Source organism: Pavona decussata, unplaced genomic scaffold, assembly GCF_977016875.1.
Source record: "Pavona decussata unplaced genomic scaffold, jaPavDecu1.1 SCAFFOLD_602, whole genome shotgun sequence".
NCBI classification, from domain to species: Eukaryota; Metazoa; Cnidaria; class Anthozoa; order Scleractinia; family Agariciidae; genus Pavona; species Pavona decussata.
In genome coordinates this window covers 132276-158919 of record NW_028145860.1, presented here as the reverse complement: position 1 = coordinate 158919, position 26644 = coordinate 132276, and the positions used below count along the sequence as shown (strand labels likewise).

General features: G+C 37.5%; 2 protein-coding genes across 20 annotated transcripts in view; both read left to right on the top strand.

Annotated features, from left to right (window-relative positions):
• The window catches only part of LOC146449188 (uncharacterized), a 38949-nt gene extending 36606 nt beyond the window's left edge, over positions 1-2343 (top strand). For all 19 annotated transcript variants that reach the window (XM_085101549.1, XM_085101548.1, XM_085101544.1 and 16 more), the window contains one exon: positions 324-2343. The gene's annotated coding sequence lies outside the window, so the exon portion shown is untranslated. The remainder of the gene's footprint in view (positions 1-323) is intronic.
• An 11912-nt stretch (positions 2344-14255) lies between these two features.
• On the top strand, positions 14256-23758 carry LOC146449187 (uncharacterized). The gene is made up of 7 exons (XM_085101385.1): positions 14256-14384; positions 19096-19346; positions 19509-19623; positions 20251-20373; positions 20562-20684; positions 21402-21524; positions 22177-23758. Exons 1-7 carry the CDS (start codon positions 14294-14296, stop codon positions 23235-23237), a joined length of 1887 nt encoding a protein of 628 aa, XP_084957511.1. The 5' UTR covers positions 14256-14293; the 3' UTR covers positions 23238-23758.
• The last annotated feature ends 2886 nt before the right edge of the window (positions 23759-26644 follow it).

Sequence of the window (26644 nt, the reverse complement as noted above, 5' to 3'; positions counted from 1 at the left end):
TTTTGTCAAGATGACAGAGACGTCACTCTTCGTATGTCGCCCGTGTATTAATACAACCGTTTGAACAATTTAAGCGTAGAGACGATTAATCATAATAGGTAATTTCACCCTTTTCTTTACAGCTCAATGAATTTCCACCACCTAAAAATATCGGAAGTTTGATGAACCCAACTTTGGGTTAGGTAATCTTGTCAGTGTTTCACATTCCGTGCACATCAGAGACGCGTGCTGGAATTTTGCCTCAGAGTTAAATAGTTTTCTAGGATCGAAGCTAGATTGATTTAATCATAGGTTGTTCTTTTATTTTCTTTATCTTTTCGCAGGTGCGGCTAAAGAAAGCTGGATATTCGATCTCCATTATTTTAGAGATATCCAGATGTACAGCTCGAGTGAGACGCATGCTTCTTATAATAGTCAGATCTCACAGTGTCCCGTATCCCTAATCCTCACATAAGTACGAAAAATAGAGATGAAAATATTTTTCACTAATACGCAGTACTCAATTGCGGAGTTGCGGCATTTCTGAATATAATATTTTCTTATCCATTGTAGTAGCAATTAAGTAAGGCAACGTAGTTTTAATGAGGATAAATCAAGTTTATCCTTGAATCAAATTATATCAGTTTTATAAAAAGCTAGTAAGATGTAATCTATGTTACTCTGTATAATACCTGAAAGAAACACCATGTCTAAGGGCTGTGCCTTCTAATACAACAGTAGACAAAGCGGGCAAAGCAAATCTTAGCATGAGGTTCAGATGGAAATATAAAATTGAGAATGACCGTGCGTTTTTAGAGATAGTTGAGCAACAATAATTCTAAAAGGGTTTAAAATACAAACATTGTATGGCATTGTATTTTTTTTCTAATTGAACCTCATTGAAAAACGCATAGCTGACAGGAAGGGAACCAATAATTCTTCCGTGTACGGGTATTGTGCTTTCACCACTGAGCCAGTAAAGGATTGTTGACGAGGTAGATAAGTTTCTAGTTTTGTAATGTCAGCTTTAAAATTTGCGAATAAGTAAGGTTTTGTTAACACAAATACGAGCAAAAATCAACTACAAAAACCGACGATTCGGCGTCTTCATTATGAAGTTGAGATGTAAATTAAACTTTTTCCGAGCCTAAGTTCCATTTCAACTTGATAATGGTGTAATGAAGACGCTGAACTTTTTTTTAATAGTTGATTTTTACTTCTATTTAAAATGTTCTTCTTTTTTATTAAACACTACACAGGATGGTTTTGCATTTGGTAATCTCAGAAGGATACTGGGTGCGAATCAAGTAAACAACCGTAAGACCCGATATAAAAGTTTATTTTCTCCCAACAGATCATCATACATTTTCTCTTGTTCTTGTTGGGAGAATTTGTTTTGAAAATCAACATATTTTATCTTTGGTGGGGACCATTTCTGTTATTTTCATGACATAAATGTTTAGTCAATCAGTAATACCGTGAGGAGGAATTATACTCTGGTCAGTAATTATAATGGAAATGTGCCATATAAAAATGGCATCCAGCCGCGATTTTGTCCTTTGTTCTTGAGATGTCTAACATTGAATCTGTCTCATTAGATTACCAAGCTTAAAATTTACCATATTTTTACTTCAATTTAGCACAATATAAGGACGAGTTATTCGGCATATAACTAATTTTCTGCACCTTTGTGGTGAAGCTGTTCAGCATCTTCCGGTAAGGAGATATCATTTTTTTTTTATCGCCCTATAAAAGTTTAGATAACTTTTGCTTAGTCTTCGGTGGAAGAGGGAGAACTCTCCGAGCTTCTTGAAACCCTTGCCCTTTTTCGGACCAAAGAATGTGACATTCCTAACCATTTTCAAACTAACCTTAACCTAAATCATCCAAATAATCATGTTACCAGCTAAAAATACCCAAGAAAAAAAAATTGGTGGAAAGATTGGATGAAAGCGGCCAACATCGGAGTAGGAGTTGCATAGGCCTTTCAACCCCCAATTTTCTCGTGAAGAAATTCTAGACCAGCCTTACCATATTTCAGACAAAACTATTCAAAGTGTACTCCCTTTTTGATACCAAAAAGGCTTAGAAACAATCCCACATACCTGTATAGGGGGTATCTCCCTCCCCCCCCCTGGAAGGGGGCTTATTTTTCGTTGGCCAAACACACCCAACAGATAAATACCATCTAAGGGACATTCCTTATTCCCCGTCTTCGTGGTCCAGTCGGGTTTCCATTATTTATAAGCACGCTTATCTCCTCACATTTGCTGGGAACAGCTTCACTCAGAGTTATTGTACCATCATTTTTTTGTACCGTTGCTTCCAATAAACTGCCACTTTGTGTGGCCAATGGATACCAAATGGTGTCAGCAATATTCATTCAGAGCAAATGGTGAGCACAACCAAGGCAACGTACGAAAATGATTAGCGTCCAGAGCGATTGTGCATACACACTTTTTTCATTGGTCTTTATGAGTACTAGCCTAACTCGCAGGCGCTCTTTTGGCTTGCCACGCAATTTTTGGGAGGAAGATTACGTGACTAGCCAAAAGAACGTCTGCGAGGAAGGTTATATCAGTACATACACATCAAAACATACGAGAAATTAAACTAAAGACTTGTTTTTAAGAAAAAAATTGAAGAAATTGGGCTTAAAGGTTTGTCTACTACTTACTTGTAGTGCAAGAAACAAATCGCTTATCAAAACGTTTCATATACAGGGGCGCGAACTGACGTACCAATGTGCACGAAATACCGCCGACAATCCCGACCGAAACTTCGCCCCCGTATGCAGGAGAATGGCGTGCGTTCTAAGCTTGCTTTGTGATCTTCCTCCGTTAAATTTAGTTCTTTGTCTTTTAATACAGCTGCATTTTTGCTTGTATTATGAGTATACTGGAAAAGTAGATCTTAGTAGGGGTAAGATAGGATAAAGATATCCTCTCTTGGAAGGGGATATTGGAATCCAAATAGAAAAATTTGGCTAACCATGCATTTTCCAGAGATAATTAAGCAGAATAGCTGTATTACGTTTTTCCCAAAATTGAAGCCTAAATATCTCTGAAAAATGTGTAGTCACCCGTAATTTATTTTTAGATTGCAACAACCCTTAAATGCTCATTTTTACTTTTTCTGCATTTTGAGTCATAAACTGCGCAATTAAATATCGGTTGGTTTTGCACAACCCGGATTTGCGCAAAACCTACGTGCAGTAGCAGAAGGATGCACTATTCCTAAACGCCAGCATTCATGATTTCTTTTTATCGAGATGGCCACGATGAGGCCTACTCTGGGACCTTAAGTCGCCTTAAGTCGCTTAAAGTCGCCTAAAGTCGCCTAAAGGACGGTGCCTACTAATACCGAAGTATTTTTGTGCGGTTAATGACAATGCGGGAAAAGCAGATCTTAGCAAGGCCTCTCGGAAATTGGGAGTAACCACACATTTTTCAGAGATAATTAAGCAACGATATCCCTAAAAAGCGCCAAAATATAAAGCAATGCATGGGATTTTTTCCCAAATTGAAGCTTAATTTTCTCTGAAAAAGGCATGGTAACCCCCAATTTTCTTTTGAGATACCAAAGGAATTTGTTAAAGGTCTGCTTTCTCCGCATAGCCTTAAACTGCGCAAAAACTTTATCTGTATTAGTAGGCACCGCCCATAGGAAACCCGAGTATCTCGCGATGCGCAGAACGTATGCGCAGTAACAATAGTAGGCACCGTCCTAAAGTTGCCTTAAGTCGCCTTAAATACCTCCGGCAGGGGGAGGGGAATCTCATTTTAAATTGACAGGGAGTGATTGCCATACCTTTTAGGAGTTAATATTTGTGGTTTGATACCCCTTAGGGTGTCGAAAGCTAAAATTACTTCCATCAGATACGTTGTGGTAGCTTTTAGGGTAATGAGCCAAAAAATATGTCAGGCAGCAAATGTCAATCAATTGATCTGGTATTTCTTAAATAAAACGATAAAAAAAATTGCTCAGATCATGCCCACCAAACAGATTTCTGATACCTTTTAGGGCTTCTTTTCAAACTTTTTGAGTTTATCCCTTTTACTTTTATATGGGAGCCCCCAACCAACCCCCCCCCCCCCCCTGCCCCGGCCGATCTTTAAAAAATCGCTTAGGTTAGAAAAAGCTCAAGTTTCCCCCAGAGGATAAACTTCCCCATTTCAATAAAAACAAATATGAATTTGTTGTCCATAATAGTGTGTTGATTGGGTTACTGATCTCTGTAAGTGACTCAACTGATGGTCATAATATTATATATAATTCCATCAACCATTCCCCCATACAAATGTGAGAACTTAAAAGCTGGGTTTGAGGACCCTTTCTAAACATCAAAGACCTGGTTGTTACCCATTTTAACAGAAACCCTAACTTAATGGTACAAGAATATTCTTTCACTGGCATGGCTCCGACACTCTTGCACACCAAGAAGCCTTCTTGGCAGTATGCCATATTTATGCGATAAACTGCCCACCTATGAATAAGTACCCACTTCGAATAAGCGCCAACCCTGAAATCCCAAGAAGTAAATGAGAGCCTGTCCTCAAATAAGAGCCCACCCCGCCCCCTCCCAACAAAATACATTTCTGTACTAGCCCAGCATGAACTAAGATCAGTTTTAGATACGATACTCAAAGAACTTTTATATTGTTTATGTTAGATTTTCCACTTTTTGTGTCTTGCTTAAGCGAAATAAACTTGTAATCCCCAGTTATCTCTTGTCTTGTTATTCTCTTAAAATGCCCCTCATGGTCCCACAATTAAGTGCTCAGGGTGGTTAATCGAATAAATATGGTATTAATACGTGTTTTAAAGCAGGTATGAATTAAGCAATGGATTCAAACTGTGCTGAGTCTTAAGTTATGTGCAATTACTGAGGCATGGAAAGGAAAACATGAACAGAATTGTGGAAACCTTTTCCTGCGTGAACTTTTTATTGGAATATTTTGGATAACACAAATAAAAAATAAAAAGATAATAATTTTTTCTAACTAGGTCCTAATATTTGTTATAAGCTTGATTGATTGAATGATTTTTGATACTCTTTACTTATTTATTACATGCATACATACTCTTGCTTAATACATGAATTATGTATCAAAAAATGTGATCACTTGTGGGCATAATGTGCATCCTGTCAATTTTTTCGGGGATGATCACCCATGGAGTTTCCTGATACATAATGCTTGCATAATAACAATCCAAGCAATATTTTATTTCCTTTCTTGGACACATTTTTTTCAAGTCTATGCGTGTTAGTTAAGGTCATATTTAAGGCCTTTCTGGGCCTGAATTCGGGTGTTTGTACTAAGGACTTGAAATCTTTGTGATGATGGAGCCTGGGTAATTACTTAGTAATCTTAACAGCTATATGCATTTTAAGGCCTGGTTCCCTGATTGGTGGATTAAAAAAAATCATTCACAGGCAAGCAGATCTTGTTTGCCATTAAGGTTAAGGGTTCCATATCCATGTGGGACCTAAACAAGGCAAATTAATTGTATTTGTACACTGTGGTATATTAATAGGCCTAACTATACATGGGCAACAGTCTAGCTTACTCACTCCACCATGTGTAAAATTCTCCTTAAGTCGCCCAAAATCGCCTTAAGTCACCTGAATTCGGCGTAAGTCGCCTTAAATCGCTTTAAGTCGCTTAAAATCGCTTCAATTTTAGTGTGTTTTGCTTAAGTCGCCTTAAATCGCCCTAAGTTGCCCAAAGTTACGGCAAGTTAAGGTCCCAGAGTAGGCCTACGATGGTCTTTGCAGCCTTTAGGGTTAAGATGCACGCTTGGGAATAACGAAAAAAGCGAGTGCGTCAGCCTGCTAACATGCTGCACGATGATCACCTATCCTGAGTTACAAATGCATTAATAACGGAAATGAAAGAATACTTGAAGGCAATCTTCAACCTTCGCGGTGGAATCTCGAGCAACATTACCTTTTTGGACGTTTTGGTATGAAGTATCGTAGATTCTTTCGAGTTGTGTTGTATTTTGCTGCCTTCACAGGACTATTCTCCGCGCTGGAATATGCAACTAAACCGAATAAGAATATCCAGCGATTTCTTACGCCAGAACATCTAAACAAAATCTACTAAAAACTGTTCAAATAATGCTTGAAGCGGGTACCAATATACCATGTTATTATTTAATACATTGGAACACTGCCCAAACATGGTCGTGGTGTGTTGAATATTCGTGGCCTGTGGTCAACAGATGTCCTGTGATATACGTAATTTCGTACTTCGGGGAGAAAAATTGAAAAATAAGGATCGTTCCCAGCTTTTCTGTAATAAAACTGTGATTTTGCGATGTATAATAACACAATTGTCGTGCTTAATCTCCCCTGATTTGAGGCCATATTCAGCGCGATTTAGCAGAATAATTGTTACACTTTTTATGTTAAAAACCGGTTTTTTAATACGTGCGTTCACAATTAGCAGATACAAGCCTCAGATGACTATTATCGCAATGTTTCTTTTTTCTCCTTCTCCTTTTTGTGTTTGTTTTTTTTACGTTTAGTTGTGGCTTTTTATTAGTTGTTTTCTTATCCAATCGTCATCTGAAAAAAAGAACAACAAATTCTTTTCTTCTTTTTGGGTTTCAATTAGTTCTTCATTGTTGCCTTTTTTCTACACGCCCCAAATTGTCAACTAAACGTTAAAACTTTTGGATAAACAGCATTGATACTTTGATATTTGAATTGCAAATGTATATTATGTTTCTTTCACTTGTCACCTTCACGCACATGCCTTGCTACGCCATGCAAGTTTTCTGGCTTCAAGATGTTAGCTTCTGGTTTTTTGCGGTTCATCGATATCTCCTACCGATGCTTTCCAATTACAGTGTAAAACTGACAGCCAAACGCTGAAGAGCCACGACTTTGAAACTAAGATCGCCGAAGACGACCTGACGATGCAGCCAGAATGTTTAGACTTCCGTATTCATAACAGTGATATGGCAAGTTTGGAGATGGAATTTCAAAAAAACTGTCATTCTACCACAGGTTATTTATCGCTAAAAATTTCCCTTTCTTTGAATGACAGTTTCTTGTCAAGTCCAAGAGTCCATATTTTTTATCGGTTATTTCGCCATGAAATAATTTTGCAAAATTTCGTACCATGTATCTTTAAAACCAATATTCCCCGCAACAATTTTAATATTTTCACAGCAAGTTCCAGAATTCAAATACATCATTCGCCAGCCCCACTTTCACTTATGTCCAGAAATGCACCTTACCCTGATTTTGGGTACTTTATATAAGACAGACCTTGGGTCTTATGACTTGGGTAATATCCAGTGTCAACCTTCCCTTTTAGATGATCTAAATTCTGATTAAAGGGGGCATTCTGGTCCTTTATACTTCACATCGCTGAAACTTGCTTTAATCTGTTTTTATTTGTTATTTAGTTTATTACTAATTATCTTGGCGAGATTTCATTCGATCAAAAATGCCTCCATTAGATTGTAGTCCATGGCACAATATATTTAAGAAAATTTGATATTTGAAGGTGATTGAAAATAATGAAAAGAAGAATACCAGACACATAACCAACCCAAGGTGCTCCGTAATTTCATTTAATACATTTTTTAAACTCATTTCAAATTACGCTATCTTCCAAATTTCAACCGTAATTCCCCCTTCCCCCCATTTTTGCTATAGGGCAGTTTTCAATTTCTCCTTTTTTTCCGCACAGATCAATACCATCTGTGTAAGGAGTTGCGTCCTTCAGTTTAGTGGCGTTTTTTTTTTTCCATGATAACTTAACCATTAGGGATAATTTAACAGCCGGTTAAATGGTGGGTTATGACTCCTGATTTGAAAAACTGGGCTCGACGTGTTAGGTTAAATGCCTGCTTTTGCTGAGTTGCTTCCCTGTCCAGCGCAGTTACACTCATTACCAGCTGGCTTCTGTCAACTTGGACATTTTTTGCCAATTTGAACAAAACCCATAGTGTATAGTATTTGGATTAAAATTAGACTAAAATCCATAATGTATCTCCATTTTCGCGCGTGTTATAACAGCGAACTATTTTCATCGATCTCATCATTCTTACCTGTATTCCTATAATTAGAATGGGAGACCTGGAGGACGCTCTCAGAAGGAAGAAAGAAAATGAGGGGAAGGGGGGGAGGTATTGAAGGGCGGGAAAGTGGGAAAAACAACCACTGATAGAGGCCGCAAGGAAGTTGAGTAAAGACAAGAGCCGGTGAGAGGAGTGACAAAAAGGTTGCCAATTAACATCGCACCTAACCTCGGCTGTGCAATAAAGGGGAGAGAATGTAGAATGGATTCTCTTTATATACGCTTCGTTGAGACCTCGGAAGAAACAAAAAATCAAGGTCAAGGAATAGTACGGAACTTTGCTTTTGTTACCCAGCGTGCTGTTCGAACGTTCAATGTGTCCATGGCGTTCCGGCCGCGCCTCTTTCGCAATCTGACTTGAAAGAAAATCTTTCTAGCAAACGTTATGCAGCTTCAGTTGAGTCAGAGTTGCGCTGGCAGGATAGTTATGCATCTCTACTTTGATTCTATGAAGGAATTGGGACACTAGGGATGATTTCAACGGATTTATTCCGTTTCGTGCTTCGGGCATGGCTAAAATACTGTTCGGCCTTTCGTTACACTTAGCAGTAGAAACCCGAATGACGCTAACTCACCGAAATCGCTTCGAATCGGCTTGAAAAGCTGGAAAATGACAAAGAATACAACAAGGAGTAGGGTAAGTTGACTTTATTGACAAAACAATGTTTGTTTCTACCATTTTACACAAATCCGTTGTATTCCCATATAAATCCTTGTAACTAACGGTTCCCTGATATTGAGCTTGGGCTGCCTGTGCTTTCTTTTGAGACCGTGGACATATCCGAGTGCTTGGGAGATTAATTCGATAAAAGTGCATGTTTTCAAAAGCCTAACACAGTGAACGAATTGAGCAAAGACAATGAGAGAGAATTCGAAAGAAAACTCGACAGAATACCGCGTGGTCGGTAAACGTCTATCGAGCCTGGGATGAATACCGAAACACATCAATTGAAATCCTTGGAGAAGAGTATAGGTCCGTTCCAGTTGATTTAGGCACCACCCCCGTGGAAGAGGTAAATTACTGGCTTACAAGATTCATATTGGAACTCATGAGAGGTGATGACAAGCCGTACCCGTACCCGTCCCCTTGCTCCGTATACTCATTAGTATGCTGTATATAGAGCATACTAATTAGCCTTTTAGACAAAGGAAAAAAAAAAATAGTATGCTCTATATAGAGCATACTAATGAGAAGTTATTTTACTTCACCATTTACCTGTGCTTCAAAACCCCCACCTCTTTACATAATTAAGACAGTTTATGGGACGTAGAGCACACAAATACTGGGCACTCATTGGCTGAGTTGGTGTGACCATGTTCTAATTTATTCATATTCTAGACAGGTGTTAGAAAGGTGCTGCAACATAAACACCATTATGAAAGTGTAAACACGTCCCAAAGCTAGTGAAGTCATGATAAGTTATTACAACATGCACAATCTTCCATAACGAGAGCGAGAAATCGTCAGTTAAAACCCTATTTTTCAGAAGCGTCGTCACGCCCCAGCATTAGATAGGGAATCACGCACGCTATGTTATAATTAGTTGTGCGGTATATTTTATTCATATTCAAAGTTGCTATCACATAACACTTGAATCTCCAGGTTTTCCAAAGCTACTCCCAAAAGTTATCTATCTGTTACCAGGATAACATTTAAGATTTAGAAATAACAACGAGGAGTCTTATTCATCTCTATGGGATATTTTGTCGTCTTCGCCGTTCTTCATCTTCACAGCTTGATTGCCGCGCAAAAATTAAATACTGTGGTGGGCTTCTGCCTAAATAAGGCTGGTTTCCATATGATCGCGGATTGCACATCGCAGATCGCAATAAGGTCTGCGATCGTCTGCGATCATGTGGAAACTACTTCTGCGATCGTCTGCGATCCTGCGATCGTAATCGCAGACGATCGCAGAAGATAGAACCATGTTCTATCTAAAGGCTGGTTTCCATATGATCGCAGACGATCGCAGATCGCAGATCGCAGATCGCAGACGATCGCAGGAGATAGAACATGGTTCTATCTTCGGCGATCGTCTGCGATCACGATCGCAGGATCGCAGACGATCCCAGAAGTAGTTTCCATATGATCGCAGACGATCGCAGACCTTATTGCGATCTGCGATCCGTGATCATATGGAAACCAGCCTTTAGATAGAACATGGTTCTATCTTCTGCGATCGTCTGCGATGATCGCAGACGATCGCAGACCATATTGCGATCTGCGATCTGCGATCCGCGATCATATGGAAACCAGCCTTAAATAGACTCTTTGAAAGACATTTACTTGATTGACATTTCCATTCAGTCCATTCAGATTAACGCCTGTAAATCGTAAATTCTCACAGTTTTTACGCTTGAAAAAAAAAATTGGTCCAGCTCCAAGGCAGGACGACGGCGCCTTTGAAGTTCGGTGCGGCTTGACAAAATTTTGGTAAAAAAAAAAAAAGAAAGAAACTTATAGAATGGAATTGATGATGATTTATATTTTTTGAAATAAAGAAAAAGGTCGCCTGGTATTTCCTAATTATCTCCCGGAAGCCAAGATAAAATTTAAAATTTTGAAGGAACAACAAGGAGTCTTATTCATTTCTGTGGGATATTTTGTACCTGATTTTTAATTAGTATGCATATTTACTAACACAAATTAGTTATCTTTTAGTGTCCTTCTTACGTCATATGCGTTGCTATAAATCAAGTATAAGTTTTTCTTTCTAGAAGGAATGGCATTTTAGAAACTGAACCTACTTTTTTTATTATTATTCTTGTATTTTACACCGTCCCTGCCCTGATAAATTGATCCCTTTGGTTAGTTTCTTCAACCTTCTCTTCCTTACTGGGAGACGTCCACTTGAGCGCTTTGAGAGAACAGCACTGGGAAATTTTTTTTTTTTTTGCGACTATAAATTTGGCGTCATATTTAGACAGGTGTACTAACATATATTGCTATGTTTGAAATTCATTTTCTTTTACTCCCTATTACTGATAAATAATTGAACGCAAAAGAGTTTTCGGTGTTAAGTGGTGACCCACTCATGTTATTTTTGGTCTCTAATCGACAGGGACCAGAATCGGTATCGTCTAACGTCAAGTATGGAAGGCCGCTCGTTTGCCACTTTTGACTTACTGTGGGTCTCTTTACTTTGGCTGGTTTGGCTGGAATACAACACGTATGCCCGTGAAGGTGAGAAAAATCACTTGCTTTAATTGCCTATGTACATAGCGCGTAGCAGTAATTACGGCACAGTCTCTAGATCGAGTTTGATTTTAGCAATGTTGGTTTTGAGGAGAGAGAGCGGACGGGAAGCGACAACAAACTCAACTCGCATTTGAATCGAGTCCTGGAATTGAACCTGGGCCACATGGATGAGAGGCGTGCGTTTTCACTACGCTATCCCTGCTCCCGTAAAGATATCAACTGCCTTTAGCTTTAAGAGAAAAAGGCGTCACTAGCCTTTCATTCTATAAACTTTCAAAAATGCCAGTGGTGGTTAATTCATCCTCTAAACACTGTCAAAAATGTCAATATACTTTTTTCTTGCTGGTTGAACTATTTATAGCCTCTTTAATAGCAGGAAAATGAGGAGGACTCAGGATTTCCTAGAAAAAAAGAAAAATCTTTACAATCAATACAAAAACAAAAAAAAGTGAAACATCGATTTTTTTGTCGTATTAGTAGATAAAACGAAACTTATCAGTCCCAGGTTTTCTTTTAGTTTAGTAAGTATTTCATCACACTGTGGGCAGGTGTTAGAAAGGTGTAGCAACATAAACAACATTATGAAAGTGTAAACACGCCCCAAGGCTAGTAAAGTCATGACAAGTTATTACAATGTACAGTCTTCCATGGTTTAGGAAAATTGCTTGGGTGAGAGTTTTTTACAACCCCGCTGCACGCATTTGCACCACTGCAAAACACCTGCAACGTCAAGTCTCAACGATAAAGAAATTCCTATCCTGGAATGGTTTTCCCAAACACGTCGCTTATGCGCTCTTACGCCAGTTTAAACTTGCACAAGAAAAACGACACAGCAGCACTGACACCTTCAATAAATCCAAAAAATTACGCTGACGCGAAAACCATATGGGTACAAGTGCCGTACGCGAGTAACGCTGGCGATGCAATCATGAATAAGTTGATTTGCAAATTAAAACGATGCTGCAAAGATAAGGCTTATTTCAATGTCCTATATAAGACTAGAAAGCTATCATCTTTTTGTAGCACAAAAGATCCCATCCCGTTCAACCTCAAGTCGCATGCTATCTATCAACTTCAGCGCCCGGGATGCGAAGCGCGTTATATCGGCTAAACGGATCGCTGCCTTATACTCCGTCTTGATGAACACGGAATTACTGATCACAACTCAGCACTATCACTTACAAAGTTGCGAACAATTTAGCCACTTTGTTGAATTGCACAACCTGTATAATGCTATCAACAACAAAAGACGTGATGTCAAACTTAACCATCACATCCACAATGCTATACTGCGCAATGCTTCAATTCTTGCGACCAACAGTAATTTCTATCAGCACTGTTTCTTGGAACCCCTTTATATTAAAACTGCCAAACCCTGCCTGAACACCGGGATTAAAGCCACTGAGGAATTGTCATTGTTTGCATAGAACTTTGTTATGATTCCCTGCTATGTTTATTTCTGTACAAAATTAGCCGTGTGATTTTTGTATTTCTTGTAATATATATAAGCTACGCTTGTTTGTAAAATTATCCATCGTTTGATAATAGTTTTGAATTAAACCGAAATATTACGTATTACATCTTTCTCCTGGTTGTTGACTCAAATATTGAGTACTGCAGGATGTTCTTCGGACTAACTTTCGTATATGGGTTTAATCTAAACATTTCATTAAACTACGACAAGCTCCTATTAACATATATTTTTCATAGTGTTGTCTCTCTGTAAAACGTTTTTCATAACATATAGCGCGCGCTTCCCATCTGATTTGCACACGTCATCTGTTGGACGCACGGCCGTGCTTATGTTGAGAAACGTACCATGATGACGCCAATAGGAATGAAATAGGGAATCACGCGCGTTATGTTATAATTCGTTGTTTGGTATATTTTATTGTTATTCTAAGTTGCTATAACATAACACTTGAATCTCCGAGTTTTCCAAAGCTACTCCCAAAAGTTTCAATCCTTAGCTATCTGTAACCAGGATGGAATTTAAAATTTAAAAAGAACAAGGAGTGTCTCATTCACGTCTTTGGGATATTTTGTAGTCTTCGCCGTTCTCCATCTTCACAACTCGATTGCCGCGCAAAAATTAAATATTTTGGCGGGCTTCTGCCTGAATAGACTCTTTAAAGGAAGATCAAATTAACTTGATTGACATTTTCATTCAGATTAACGCCTGCAAATTTTAAAATCTTACAGTTTTTACGCTTGTTAAAAAAAAATATGTCCAGCTTCAAGGCAGGACGATAGCGTTCTTTGAAGTTCGGTGCGTCTTTTGAAAAAAACAAGAAACAAACACTGAAAAATAAATAAATAAATAAATAAATAAATAAATAAATAAATAAATAAAAACCGTGCGCACTTTGTAGAACGGAATCGATGACAAATATTTTTGCAAAATAAACAAAAATTCGCCTAGTACGTCCGGACCCTGCTTATCTATCTGTACGAAGATAAAATTAACAATTTAGAAGGAACAACGCGGAGTTTTATTCATATTTAAGATATATTTTGTGATTGATTTTTAATTAGTATGCATATTTACAAGCACAAAAACGTTTTCTTTTAGTGTCCATCTTACGTTATATGCGTCACTATAAAATAACTATAAGTTTTTCTTCTAGAACGAGTGAAAGTTTAGCTACTGAACCTACCTTAAACCCTCACTTTGTTATTATCATTCTTGTTTTTTACACTGTCCCTGCCCTGATAAATTTAACCCCTTGGTTATTTTCTTTCAACTTTCTCTTCTCTACTAAGAGGCGTCCCGGAGAGCACTCTGCTGTAGGTTTGGAACACCAGTGGAAACCTTTTATTGCGACTATAAATTGGCGTCGTATTGCGACAGGTGTACTAACATATATTGCTATGCTTGAAATTCATTTTCTTCTACTCCCTGTTACTGATAAATAATTGATTGCTAAAGAGTCTTCGGTATTCAGTGGTGACCCACGCATGTTATTTTTGGTCTTTAATCTACAGGGTCAAGGATTGGTATCGTCTAACTTCAAGTATGGAAGGCCGTTCGTTTTCCACTTTTGACTTACTGTTGGTCTCTTTGCTTTGGCTGGTTTGGCTAGAATACAACACGTATGCCCGTGAAGGTGAGAAAAATCACTTGCTTTAATTGTCTATGTATTTAGCGCATAGCAGTAATTGCGGCACAGTCTCTAGATCGAATTTGACTTTAGAAATGTTGGTTTTGAAGAGAGGGAGCGGACGAGAACCAGCAACAAACTCAACTCAAATTTGATGCGAGTCCGGGAATTGAACCTGGGCCACATTGATAAGGGGCGAGCGTTTTTACTACGCCATCCCTGCTCCCGTAAAGATATCAATTGCCTTTAGCTTCAAGAGATAAAGGCGTCGCTAGACTTACATTCTGTAAGCTTTCAAAAATGCCAGTGATTATACACTGTCAAAAACGTCAATTTTTTTTTTCTTGCTGGTTGGACTATTGAAAATGAAAAAGACTTAGGATTTCCTAAGAAAAAAAGAAAAATCTTTACAACAATAATAAAGGATGAGGAGATTTTCTTTTATCGATTCGTTTCGAAAAAAACGAAACTTATTAGCGTCCAGGCGCACGTTTAACGTTCGTTTAGAGTCGTATTTTTCTCTCTTTTTTTTCTGAGTGACTCCGCTTTTTGATGCAGGGAGGTAGGTTTTATTAATGAAAAATTTTAGTGCAAATTTCGATGGTCTATTACTTAAAAAAAAAAACAAAAAGTTCAGTCGTACATGGATGTCTCTGTTCAAGTATTTCACCAAACTGTGGACAGGTGGTAGAAAGGTGCAGCAACATAAACAACATCATGAAAGTGTAAACACTCAAAACACAGCATTCAAATAGACGCTGTTTGTTTTTTTCTTTTTTACTTTTTACAAAATTGTTAATCGGTTTTTACGTCCCTTGCATTTACAATGACCAGGGCAAATTTGTCATTGTAATTTCGCATTTAAAGCATTTTGCGACCAAAGGTTGGAGTTATACCTTTCAACCGAACATCCTTTTAGCATTTAAATAAATGGATAAACCCATTTTCCTAAAAAATGTTGTGTCTTTACGAATGTCATTTATATCACCAGAGAAAATTTGTCATTTATAGCATCTTCTGACCAAATATTGGTTACCAAAGTTATAACATTTCATTTTAAGCAACATATTTCTGTACATCGTACAGATAATGGTTCATCCTTTTACCTCTGAATTTATACAACAAACTTTAAAAGTTTTCCAGAACAGTTTCAACGATTTACTATGTTAACTCAAACAAAATATATAAAACAATCCGTCAAAAAAACTGTAGCTCAACCAAGATATTAACTCCTATCGTAGTAAAGATAGATATTGCAACGTACATATTTACGTCATGTACATTAGTCAGTATATACACCTATTTGGCAACTTGATGAAACATTTAACAATTATTTGCCGAAGACGAAGTAAATATTGGAATATTCTCCGACAAGTTTACCAAGATAGATGGATATGAACCAGGCTTGGTGTAAAAACTCGAGGATCACAAGTGTTTGCGATAACACTTTATCGCACAATTTCTTGTTGATGGTTCGACGGTTAACGGACTTTTATAAATATCCCTCGCAGATAAGCTGCTTCAGGTAGGAATTAAGTCATTAACTTTCTTCGCTAAACAAGTACATGGTTGTCGCAGTAGATGGCGGTCGGGAGCCTCTTGAACCGACAACAAACTAGTTTTCAGATTAAAAAAACTGCCGCCTGTTCTCCTCACTGAAACGTAAAACCTACAGAGACACTTTAAGTCATCTTGTTTACTTCCATGCCTTCAAATTCTGTCTTAAATTCGTTTTGTTGGTAAAATCATTCTGTTAAATAAATAAAATCTTGCGCGAATTTAACTTAATTTGTTGTTTTCATTTCAAGCCATCTACACTGACAACATTTCCAGTGCAATTTACAAGGTTTTTTTTTTTTTTTTAATTACAATGAGGAAAATTTCATATCTTGCCTTCGAAAAGTGTCACCCCGGACTTAACTGCATCTTTAGTGCTTTTCGGAATTGCATTTTTTTTTTCATTCTATTTACTTCTTCCACAGAAACATCAACAAATCGTTAAGCGGCCATTTAGCAGGATATGACACAATACTCGACCAATCAGATAAACAGAATCTCTATTATCACCTGAGTGAATAGACTTATTTCAATATGTTGGGCATTCACTTGGCACAAGGGAGAGGAAACGGGGGGGGGGGGGGGGGGGTGTCTCTTTAGTCTTGTTTATTCACTCAATCAGCTTGTTCAGGATCTATTACAAACTCACTCAAACTACAAAAATTGTAAACGCGCCTGTTTGAGCTATAGTCAAGTCTAAGAAGAGGGCATTCTCAGAAGTAATGGTCAACTGAAGGAATTCCTTTCTCCACCAAGTTCTGCCCTTAAGTCTTTTATTTTAGTACGCGTATAGCTATAGACCCAGCCTAACATCCTAACTACTAACTACAATGTTTGTGATCTTAGTTTATACAGTGCTATAAGGAAGTTAGAACTCTACCTGAACTAGGGCCCAATGGCTCCCACGAACAATAAGCAATATAGTTTATAAATAAAGCGCCAAGGGAGAGTAGCAGCTCAGCTGGGGTTACCGGATACAAGCACCAAAATGATTTTAATGTCTTTCCGTCTTGACGCTTAGGTGTAGTAATTCTTACTGTTCGCATTTAATAGAACGACTGCGTAAATATTAGCCTGAATTCTACAAATATGTGAAATAATATTATGGTATAATACTACAGGAACTTTGTACTGCCTAAGATATGTTATTTGTTCAGTAAATTGAACAAACTTGCAAACTTTTCTATTCCTCTATATGACATATCATGTATCATAATTAAAAGAGTCATACGTAATTAGGACCTTACTGCCCAAGCTACAAATGTGAGTAACTGTCGAGGCTGCAACCTTTGCCGAGAATGACTGTCGTTTACATGAGTTTTACAATTGATGTATGAAATTTTTAAAATTTAATATGGTTTACGATATAAAGTACAATATATTGTAGTTTTTTTTTTAGCTAGAATTTAATAGGCTATTTAGTTAGGTGTCCACTATTAGTAGATGGGACTTTTCCCCTCGGCTACATTCCTTTTGTGACACAATAATAAAGTTATTATTATTATTATTATTATTACTATTATTATTATTATTATTATTATTATTATTATTATTATTATTATTATTAATGTGCCGATTTATTTAAGACAATACTTTATTTGTAAGCCCGTTATTTAAATATATTTTCAGTAGTTCCGAAAAATTTTCTTCCTCTCCCTGGAACAAATTTAAAATTGACCAAGAATAAGGTTTCTTACTTATTGGTATGACATACAATGCACATTATACCTAATGTGCATTCTTTACACGTGTAAACGACGTTTTCAGCCAAATCCCTCTCAATTACCTTTTAATTTTACTCTCAAGTCACCGTTTTAAACCAAACAGGGTTTTCCTATTTAGCGGAAACTCACTAAAATGGAACACATTTTCCCGTCTTTTGAAAAAGCAAAACGCAGATTTAAAAGTTTTCATTCCACCATGAGATATAATATCTATTGCAAGGCGTGCTGTAGTGGAAATTTAATCTTATCGTAGACAATGAATAACAAATTGCATTGTGCAAATTGAAGCAAATACCACTTTGCATACAATAAGCTAGCAAGGCAGAAAATAGTCTTTCCATTTTCGCTTAATTGGAAAACCATCTTGTTTTTCACATGAATTACATTTTAAATGCGTGCTGCAAAACCCTTCTGTTAATTACACATTGCACCACAACCTTTGAAGAGGCCTTAGTTATTCCTGCTGATAATATAGCTATTGGTAACCAGACAAGACCTCAACAACATTCATTCTTGGTCGTGCAAAATTTCAGCACCTGTTTAATTTTTCAACCTTACTAGTGTATTTATATTTGAGGCCTTTTTTTGTTTATTTTTTATTTCTACGTATGAAAATAAAACGTACGTTAAGCTTCCGAAACGCTAAATTTCGAGTTCTGCCTGTACGGAATTTGAACTTTTCTAATATTTTTTTTTAAACGCTCTTTAGCTCGATCGTGAAATTTTCAGAAATGTATCATGGCACAATATCTCTGACAGCTAGGATTTCCCTGAATTTGATTTGACCATGACAATCATTTTTGATCATTAGGTATTTTTTAAGAAGTATTTATATATTTTGGGCGCAAAAATCTTCCATGTTTTTCTTTCTAACCGTTCATGTTTTCAGGTGATTTTAGAGAGGTTATATTTGTTTTTCACACAACGAAAGTCTAGTTAACAACATCTCACATTAACGTTAAAAAATGCCATGTCTAATATCGAGACATGAAAGTTTTATTTTAGCGATATTTCATTTTTTAAATTAAAAATCCCAGCGACTTTATGACTTGATGCGGAAGACTAAATTTCTTCTTTGTCACACGAATTAAAACGTTACCATAAATTTCAATTTAAAAAAAAATGCTGTTGGCGTCATTTCCAGAAATGTGTATAAACAGGGCATAAAAGTCGCTGCCAAGTTTCTATTTTTGCCATCGAACCCTACTTACTTTACAAGCTTTTGCTGGTTTGAAAAACTATTCTCACCCTGTTTTAGCTTTATTGGTCAAATGTAAACAAATGCTCATCCCAAGGGAAGAAATTTAATATGCGCCGTTAAGGCTGGAAAATATCTTACACAAGCAATGAAATAATATTTATCAAGCTTTTCGCCTGCATGTATGTTAGGGTGGTTTTATTGGGAAATACGTAAACACATTTTTTATTGTTCGTAGATGGCTGCCGACGTGTCAAATTCCTCCAAACAGAGACGGATCAATACCTTCAAGGTCACGTTTTTATAAATCTTAGCATTGGAGGGTACACCCAGTGTGAACATCGATGTGTGATAGAAAGCAAATGTGTCTCGGTTAACATTGGTCCAACAATTCAAGACAAAGTGACCTGTGAATTGAGTGATTCTGATCATTTGCAGCACCCGGAAGATCTTAAGCCAAGACACGGATGGACATACAGGGGCACAGAGGTTCGAAATACAAAGTTAAAACTAATGATAAAGACGATAAGAAAACATCTGTAAGGCTAATTTCCTGTTTAATTGGGTCAAAGTTTAGAGAGTAAGCTCCCTTTGGTAATGCAAGGGACTGAAGTTTTACCTTACGGAATGCTTTCATCTCATTGTTACCAGAATCTTTGCTACAGCAACCCTTGCCTTAACGATGGAAAATGCCTTATGGGGTATAGCGACAAGAAATATCTTTGCGAGTGTACAAGGGAATTTGCAGGGGAAAACTGCGGAAAAGGTAAATTGAGAGATGAAGTGTAATGACAAATATTTGTTCCGGTTCTTTCTCTTGTAGTTTTACAGTAGCTGTATCTGTATTAAGCTAGCAAAATGTACAGCTGATTTTTTCCTGGCACCAAATTGCAGGCAAAACGAGGTCGAAATTTTTTTGCTTTAAATATTAACAATGACGGATTTTTTGTTGCTGCCCTAGCAACAGCACTGATCCATATAATCTAAGGGGAAGGGTGATTACATCCGTTAAAGGATAAAAGTAACATTAACCTCTTGGCGTGAATATGGCATCACATATACTTCTAGAGCTTCATGTCAGGAGCAAGAAATAGAGGTAAAATCTGAGGCAATCTAGCCCTTGACCTCAACAGGTCAGATGTTCTTTACCACTTAGCTATTGGGAGGCAGTTTAATAGGTTCATGTATGACACATGGAAAACAAACACCCCGGTTTTCTTTCTTAAATGCGGAGCTTCCGTATTAACTCAGTTTTATTACAAAGTTTAAATTTAACTCCTCTAGTCATCACGTAAAACGAATGCTTGTGGCTAGTAGTGCATTCATCAAAGCTCCTTTAATTCCATCGTTGCCCGATCATCTTACTTCTCTTTCATTTCTTCCACTTACCTAGATATCGATGAATGCATCATGGGCATCCATAACTGCAGCATAAATGCATCCTGTACAAACACCGCTGGGTACTTTAACTGTACTTGTAAGCAAGGCTACCATGGTGACGGATGGTCATGTTTAGGTACGTATCAATAGCTCCGTCGTTTTATTTTTTCCATAGTTTATTGAGATTGTTGTGCTAAGGTAGATCGGGATTCGTCAAGGTAGGCACCGCTATTCAGGTATAACTTACCCTTCTGTATTAAAGACAATCAATTTCGTCCTTTCCTGATCAGTTTCCGTCTCTATTTCTGTTTCGTGATGATCTAGATATCGATGAATGCAGCAACGGTGTCCATAACTGCAGCACGAACACAACCTGTAAAAATACCGCTGGAGGCTTTTGTTGCTTATGCAAGTCAGGGTTCACTGATAATGGACACCTGTGTTCAGGTAAAAGTTTGTAGTTTTATTCATTTGGTAATGGCGTCTTAAGAACTCTCAAAACAGTTCCCAGCACTTTCCTTCCATTATACGTTGGCGGATCAATACCACAACTCTTTATCCGTTGACACAACAATAACCATATCAAACGAATGCCTAAGTATTGGCAAACAACTCATGGTCATTTCCTCGGCATTACAGTTTATCAAAACAATATAATATGCAAACAGCAGGTCTAATTTAGCTTTTAAGTGCTTAGAACTAAAAACTAAAAAGAACTGGGTGACCTCCCGTTTTTATTATGGAACTTCGATCGGCTTGTTCAGATATACCTTAAATTATCGAAAATTTAAGGTACCTCTGATTATGCCTATTAAACTTCCATTATAAAAGAAGGGCTCGTTTTTGAATGCAAAAATTAGGGATGTTTTTTTTTTTAACAAGTTAGACTGTTGCTATGGTAACGTATTATTCCGGGAAAAAGACCATGATTTGTTGGTCAGTGTTGAGAGATTTTAATACCATTATTGTCTTATCAACTGACAAAGGGTTGTTATACTGATCCGTGAAAGTATAAGTGATAGAAACTGGTGGAAATTGGGGGGTTGATTTGAACACTTTTATACGAACATTTGTTTTCTGGTTATTTTGGCCTCCTACTTATAGGGCAAGTTCAACTTTTCCTTGTCTAATACGTTTAATACCGTTATCTCATTCCAAATTAAGATATCGATGAATGCAGCAAGAACATCCATGACTGCAGCGAAAATGCATCCTGCACAAACACCGAGGGACACTTTAACTGCACATGCAATCCAGGGTACACTGGTGATGGCCGATCATGTTCAGGTATAATTTGGCAGTTTTCCATTCAGAAAGTTGTTTTGATCCTTTGGATGTAGTACATTTAGGGTTAGGGTCCTACTCTTACTGTGGCACCTGAAACCTTTATTGACTGAGAAATCACTCAGTAGGTAAAAAAACAGCAACTGCATAACTGTACTTCCGTTGTTCATTTCCGATGACAGCGTACATGTCGGAATTGCATTAAACATATTTCTAAATACATGAACAACAACCTGATATTAACCAAAAAAGTAGACAATCTGATATAAATTACAAATTCGGTAAAATTCAAGTGAAATTGGTTGACAAAACACGTGTTTTTTACCAATTTATTTTACAATTATTCCCCTCAGGAGCAGTAGATATTTACCGATCTTCATCTGAGCCTGGGTTGAATGATTTTTTAGTATAATTCTGAAGATGAACAACACAGATATCAAAGATAAACAATTTTCTTTTTTCGATCAAAAATCGCACATCCGCACGGCAGGGGAAATGCACAAGTACATGTTCACTCAACTGACAAAAATTCAGTTTGTGTCAAATTCTACATCACAGCAGAACGTAAAACAACGCTGCTGAAGAGTAACTGCAACACATAAGTGGTTTTCTCAGTGTTATAGTTACATGTTTTTAATATTTATTTTCTATTAAGACTGTGGCAGCAGTCTGCATCACTTCGAAAAATACCAAGATCTGGCAACCAAAGGAGCGCGCTCTGTTGAAACGTTTAGTGTTGATGGAAGTCTGTTTCTCGCCGTCGCCAACCAAAAAGGTGATATTGATGGATACAACGCCAACTCGTACATCTACAAACTGAACGATTCAACTGGACAATTTTCCCTTTACCAGACCATAGCCAGCATCGGAGGATTCGACATACATTATTTCTCAATCGCTGACACAAATTACCTAGCCGTTGCTAATTTCTACAATGGATCTACACACCAACTAAATTCTACAATTTATCAGTGGGATGGAAAAGAGTTTGTCATATTTCAAAACATTCCAACATCTGGAGCAAACAGTTTTAACTTCTTTGAAATATTTCCTAGACTGTTTCTCGTCGTTGCTAATTTTATTGATGACACCACTTTCAGCATAAACTCTGTCATATACGAATGGAAAGGAAACCAGTTTGAAAAGTTTCAGGAGATAGGAACCAAGGGAGCTAAAGGAAGCACGGCGTTTGTAATAAAAAATGAATATTTCATTGCTTTTGCCAACCATTTTAACACCCAACCGGGTTATTCTGTCCAATCCTTTGTATACAAGTGGTCAGAGCACGGCTTTGTTAATGTTGAATCTCTTCAAACTTATGGCGCCTACGACGTGAAGTCCTTCAGCAACAATAATGACACGTTCCTTGTCTTTTCCAACCATTACAATGGAAGTAGTGTCAATATTGACTCGTACATTTACAAGTGGAATGGCAGCAAGTTTGTCTTATTCCAGTCCATTCCCACTCGCCAAGCCAGCTCGTGGCATCCATTTGAGATGTGCGGTCAAACGTTCCTTGGTGTGGCCAATTCCAATGATACGTCAGTGGTATATCGTTTATCCGGGATAGAGTTTACCAAATACCAAGAGTTTTCAACTCATGGAGCCACCGAGATGACTTCATTTGAGTACAATGGTCACACCTATCTGGTAATTGCTAACCAGAAAAAGGGTGAAAACCACAACATCAAAACAATGGTCTATAAATGGGTCTAATGTGGATCGAAACTATAGCTACGAATAAAGCTGAAGAGGGGACCCCTTCCGCAGAAATTATAACGAACCCTGAAGGTAGCTTATCCTTTTTTTTTTCTTTTTTTAATTTTGAGTGATAGAAATAGACTGATATTAATGAAAGGGCTTTCGAAGGTATCGATATGTAAAGATCGCCAAAAAATACCATGCATTGGAACGTTCTATACCATCTATATCAATTATAATATATAGACTTTGAAGACTGAGGTGGCTATAGGCTAGCAGGCACGGATTCACTACGCACTTCTGTCTCATTGTGAAGTCTCATGTGTAAGCAGTTTGAGGAGTATGAGACTACTGTGAAGAAGAGGAGACGGTTGATTAACCAGATTGCAGTCAGCTATAACTGAATTAAAGGGTAATATGCATGTTTCTAAGATTACATTATAACAGCTTCAACTGTGTAATAATATAATGAATAGCGCCCCTAGACCGGGCTTTTTTTTGACTTATTGGGCCTGGAGTTGGGGAATCCCCCCGCACACCCCTCCCGCCCCCTCCAATAACTTTGCAAGTATAAAAGCTTTGGCAATGACTCCTGGAGGAGAGATAGTATTTCCAAATATGTTTCATTTGATGGCCACAACGAGTAGTGGTGGCGTTGAAATGACATCATGATTGTCAAATGGCGGCCATCTTGGATCCATCATGTTGGATTTCTGGATTTTTCCTGAAAATTCAGGAAAGCGCCAAAAAGGAAATCAAAAGTAATAAAGGAACACTCGTATGGGATAAAAAAATAGAAGTTGCAGAAAAAAAGTACTTTTTATTCATTTTAAAACTACTTTTTTCATTTTCTGAAAAAGATGGCTGTTATGGCAACATCAGAGTGAATGAACAGTTTTCAGATAAATTTTCAAAAAGGGCCTGAAGTTTCAAGCCATTTGCGCAAATACTAAAGAAAAAAGAAAGCTATTCAGGTTCAAAGTTGCCGCGGGCACAATCTTCCACCCCCCGACGGTCTAGATAGGTTGAAATTCTTGATATTTAATATACTTAATCACATTTACATAATAGGCATCCTAGCATTGGGCGAAGAGTAATAAAAGAACTTGATCATTTTCTGGGACGAAACCTCTTCTCTCCATAGAGTGTAGGCCTGTGCACTGCACCGGGCCGAAGGTTGTAATTATGTTCTTGATTTCTTGCGGGTCTAGGTAGAAGGAAATTAATTGGGTTTTCACTTGGAGATATTTAAGAGGTAAATTTTTTCCACTGCTTAGCTCTCCTGTCTGCCAGGTTACTAAACTGGGAATGACTTAAAGCATCTTCATAATAGATCTTATTCACTCTATATGCTAATTTCCCATTACAAAACATGTGATTTTCCTTGGAGAATCAATCGGAAAGTAAAGAAAGCATGATACCGTTAATATAACCAATTCTAAGGAAAAACTCCTTCCTAGAGTGCCGTCACATGATCTGTAATGGGGCATTAAAACAAAGAAGCGAATAAGGTCTATTGGTGGAAGGGCAAATGATGCGTGGAGCCCTATTTCGAAAGGATTTTAGCCTTTTAGAAAGGTAGTCAGGCATGTCCTGCTAGACCTTTCCTTCATATTCTAAGATGAGTCTTACAGTGGCGAAGTACACTTTCAGAAGTAGTCACTAGCCACACCTACTTTCTTTAAGGACGGTGCCTACTTTTGTTACTGCGCATACGTTCTGCGCATCTCGAGATACTCAGATTCCTATGGGTGGGATTTTTTTTTTTGCCCGGCTTAAGACTATGCGGAGAAAGCAGTACCTTAATAGCAAGTGCTTTTGTATCTAGGAAGAAAATTTGGGGTAAACACACATTTTCTAGAGATAATAAAGCTTAATTCTGGGAAAAGACCATAAGTTGCTTTGTATTTTACTGTTACTTTTTGAATAATGGTTGCCAATGGGCTGCTATTGTTGCTTAATTATCTCTTAAAAAAAATGGTGGTCACGCGCAATTTTCTTTCGGATTTCAATAGCCCTTGCTCAGATCTGCTTTTCCCACAAAGTAAAAAATACTTCTTTATTAGTAGGCACCATCCTTAAAATAATTCGTGATGAGTAGAGTCGCTTGAAGACCTTCTAAGAGATGTACTCAATATGGTGGCTCAACTTAAGATTGTCATTAATGGTAAGGTTATAAATAAAAACATTTACTGTGTTATTATGAAAAATAATGGTCTCAGTGAGAAACTATGATTATGTGTGAAATTAATTAACATTTCTTTAATCTTCTTGGGGTTTAAAAAAGTAAATTATGGATATATATCGCTAATGGCTAGATTTTAAGCTAATACCGTTACTTGGCAAAATTTCCAGTGCTGAGGTATCCTCAACAAATTTTATTCTCAAATGCCAATTTCGCAGAAGGCGGTTTGTCGTCACAACAAACAGAATAACATACTACATTTGGGTAGAGGAATGATAATCGGGGACTTCAGCAAATCAGGGGTATAACCTTCTTCTGGCGATCGGTGAAAAAAGTTCATGATAGGAGGTGGCAGTTCAGGCGCGAATTCCTAATGTACCCTATTAGCTATCATGATTAAGTCCAGGCCGATAGCTTTGCCAACCTTCAGGCAAAATAAAGCGTGTTGGACTTCCCACACAGTGAGTACAGTGTGTATGTTCATATAATGTTCATTGCTACTTGTATAATTCTGTATAATTCTGCTTAAGATTATCTACTTATGGAAGGGGAAGAAATCCGACAGAAAAAAAAAGTCCACGCTTCTTTTAGACTTTGATAAGTCGTTTATCGAAAGTGGGGACTTTCAAAACCGTTGTGGCATTTACTGCAAATAAATTAAAGTTTTTATTGTAGTCTATAAAAAAGTAACTTAATTACATATATAAGATTGGCTGAAATAAAGTTATTAACAGCGTCTAGAGTAAATGCTTATTTTCTTAGCTTTTTTTACGAGCCCCGAAAACCATTTCACCCCGGAGGTATTTAATAGGAGCAACTTTCGCGGTTGTTCCTATTAAATAAAAATTGTAAGCTTGCTGTTTGATAGAAACCCTAAAAACTATATATCACTGTGAAGCCCCCAGCTACTTTGACTGAATTTTCAGCCCTCACGTTTTTGCAGATACTCAACAAACTGGACTATATCACGCAGGAGATAGTGACCAAACAAACGGTACCAGGGTTTTCCGATTTTTTCATTGGTTCCAGATAAAATCTATTGTAAGGTTTGACAAAGGAATATTTTTCAATGTGTCTCACGCGTTGCGGAGAAGCGAAGAGGTAGGCAGCTGTTTTTTTACGAATGGCTCAAGTTTTGTGACAATTCAGTTATTTTGATTATCAACGAACCTATTGAGGCACATAGATTCTTTATAGGCAAGGAAATCGAAGGTAAAATCACAGATCTGACAAGATC

What these genes read in the sequence shown, in the direction of transcription:
- LOC146449187 (XM_085101385.1), top strand. Translation starts at nt 14,294, where the DNA reads ATGGAAGGCCGTTCGTTTTCCACTTTTGACTTACTGTTGGTCTCTTTG. An exon ending in CAACACGTATGCCCGTGAAG is followed by an intron (nt 14,385 to 19,095) that starts GTGAGAAAAATC and finishes TATTGTTCGTAG; the next exon opens with ATGGCTGCCGACGTGTCAAA. An exon ending in TGATGGCCGATCATGTTCAG is followed by an intron (nt 21,525 to 22,176) that starts GTATAATTTGGC and finishes TTTTCTATTAAG; the next exon opens with ACTGTGGCAGCAGTCTGCAT.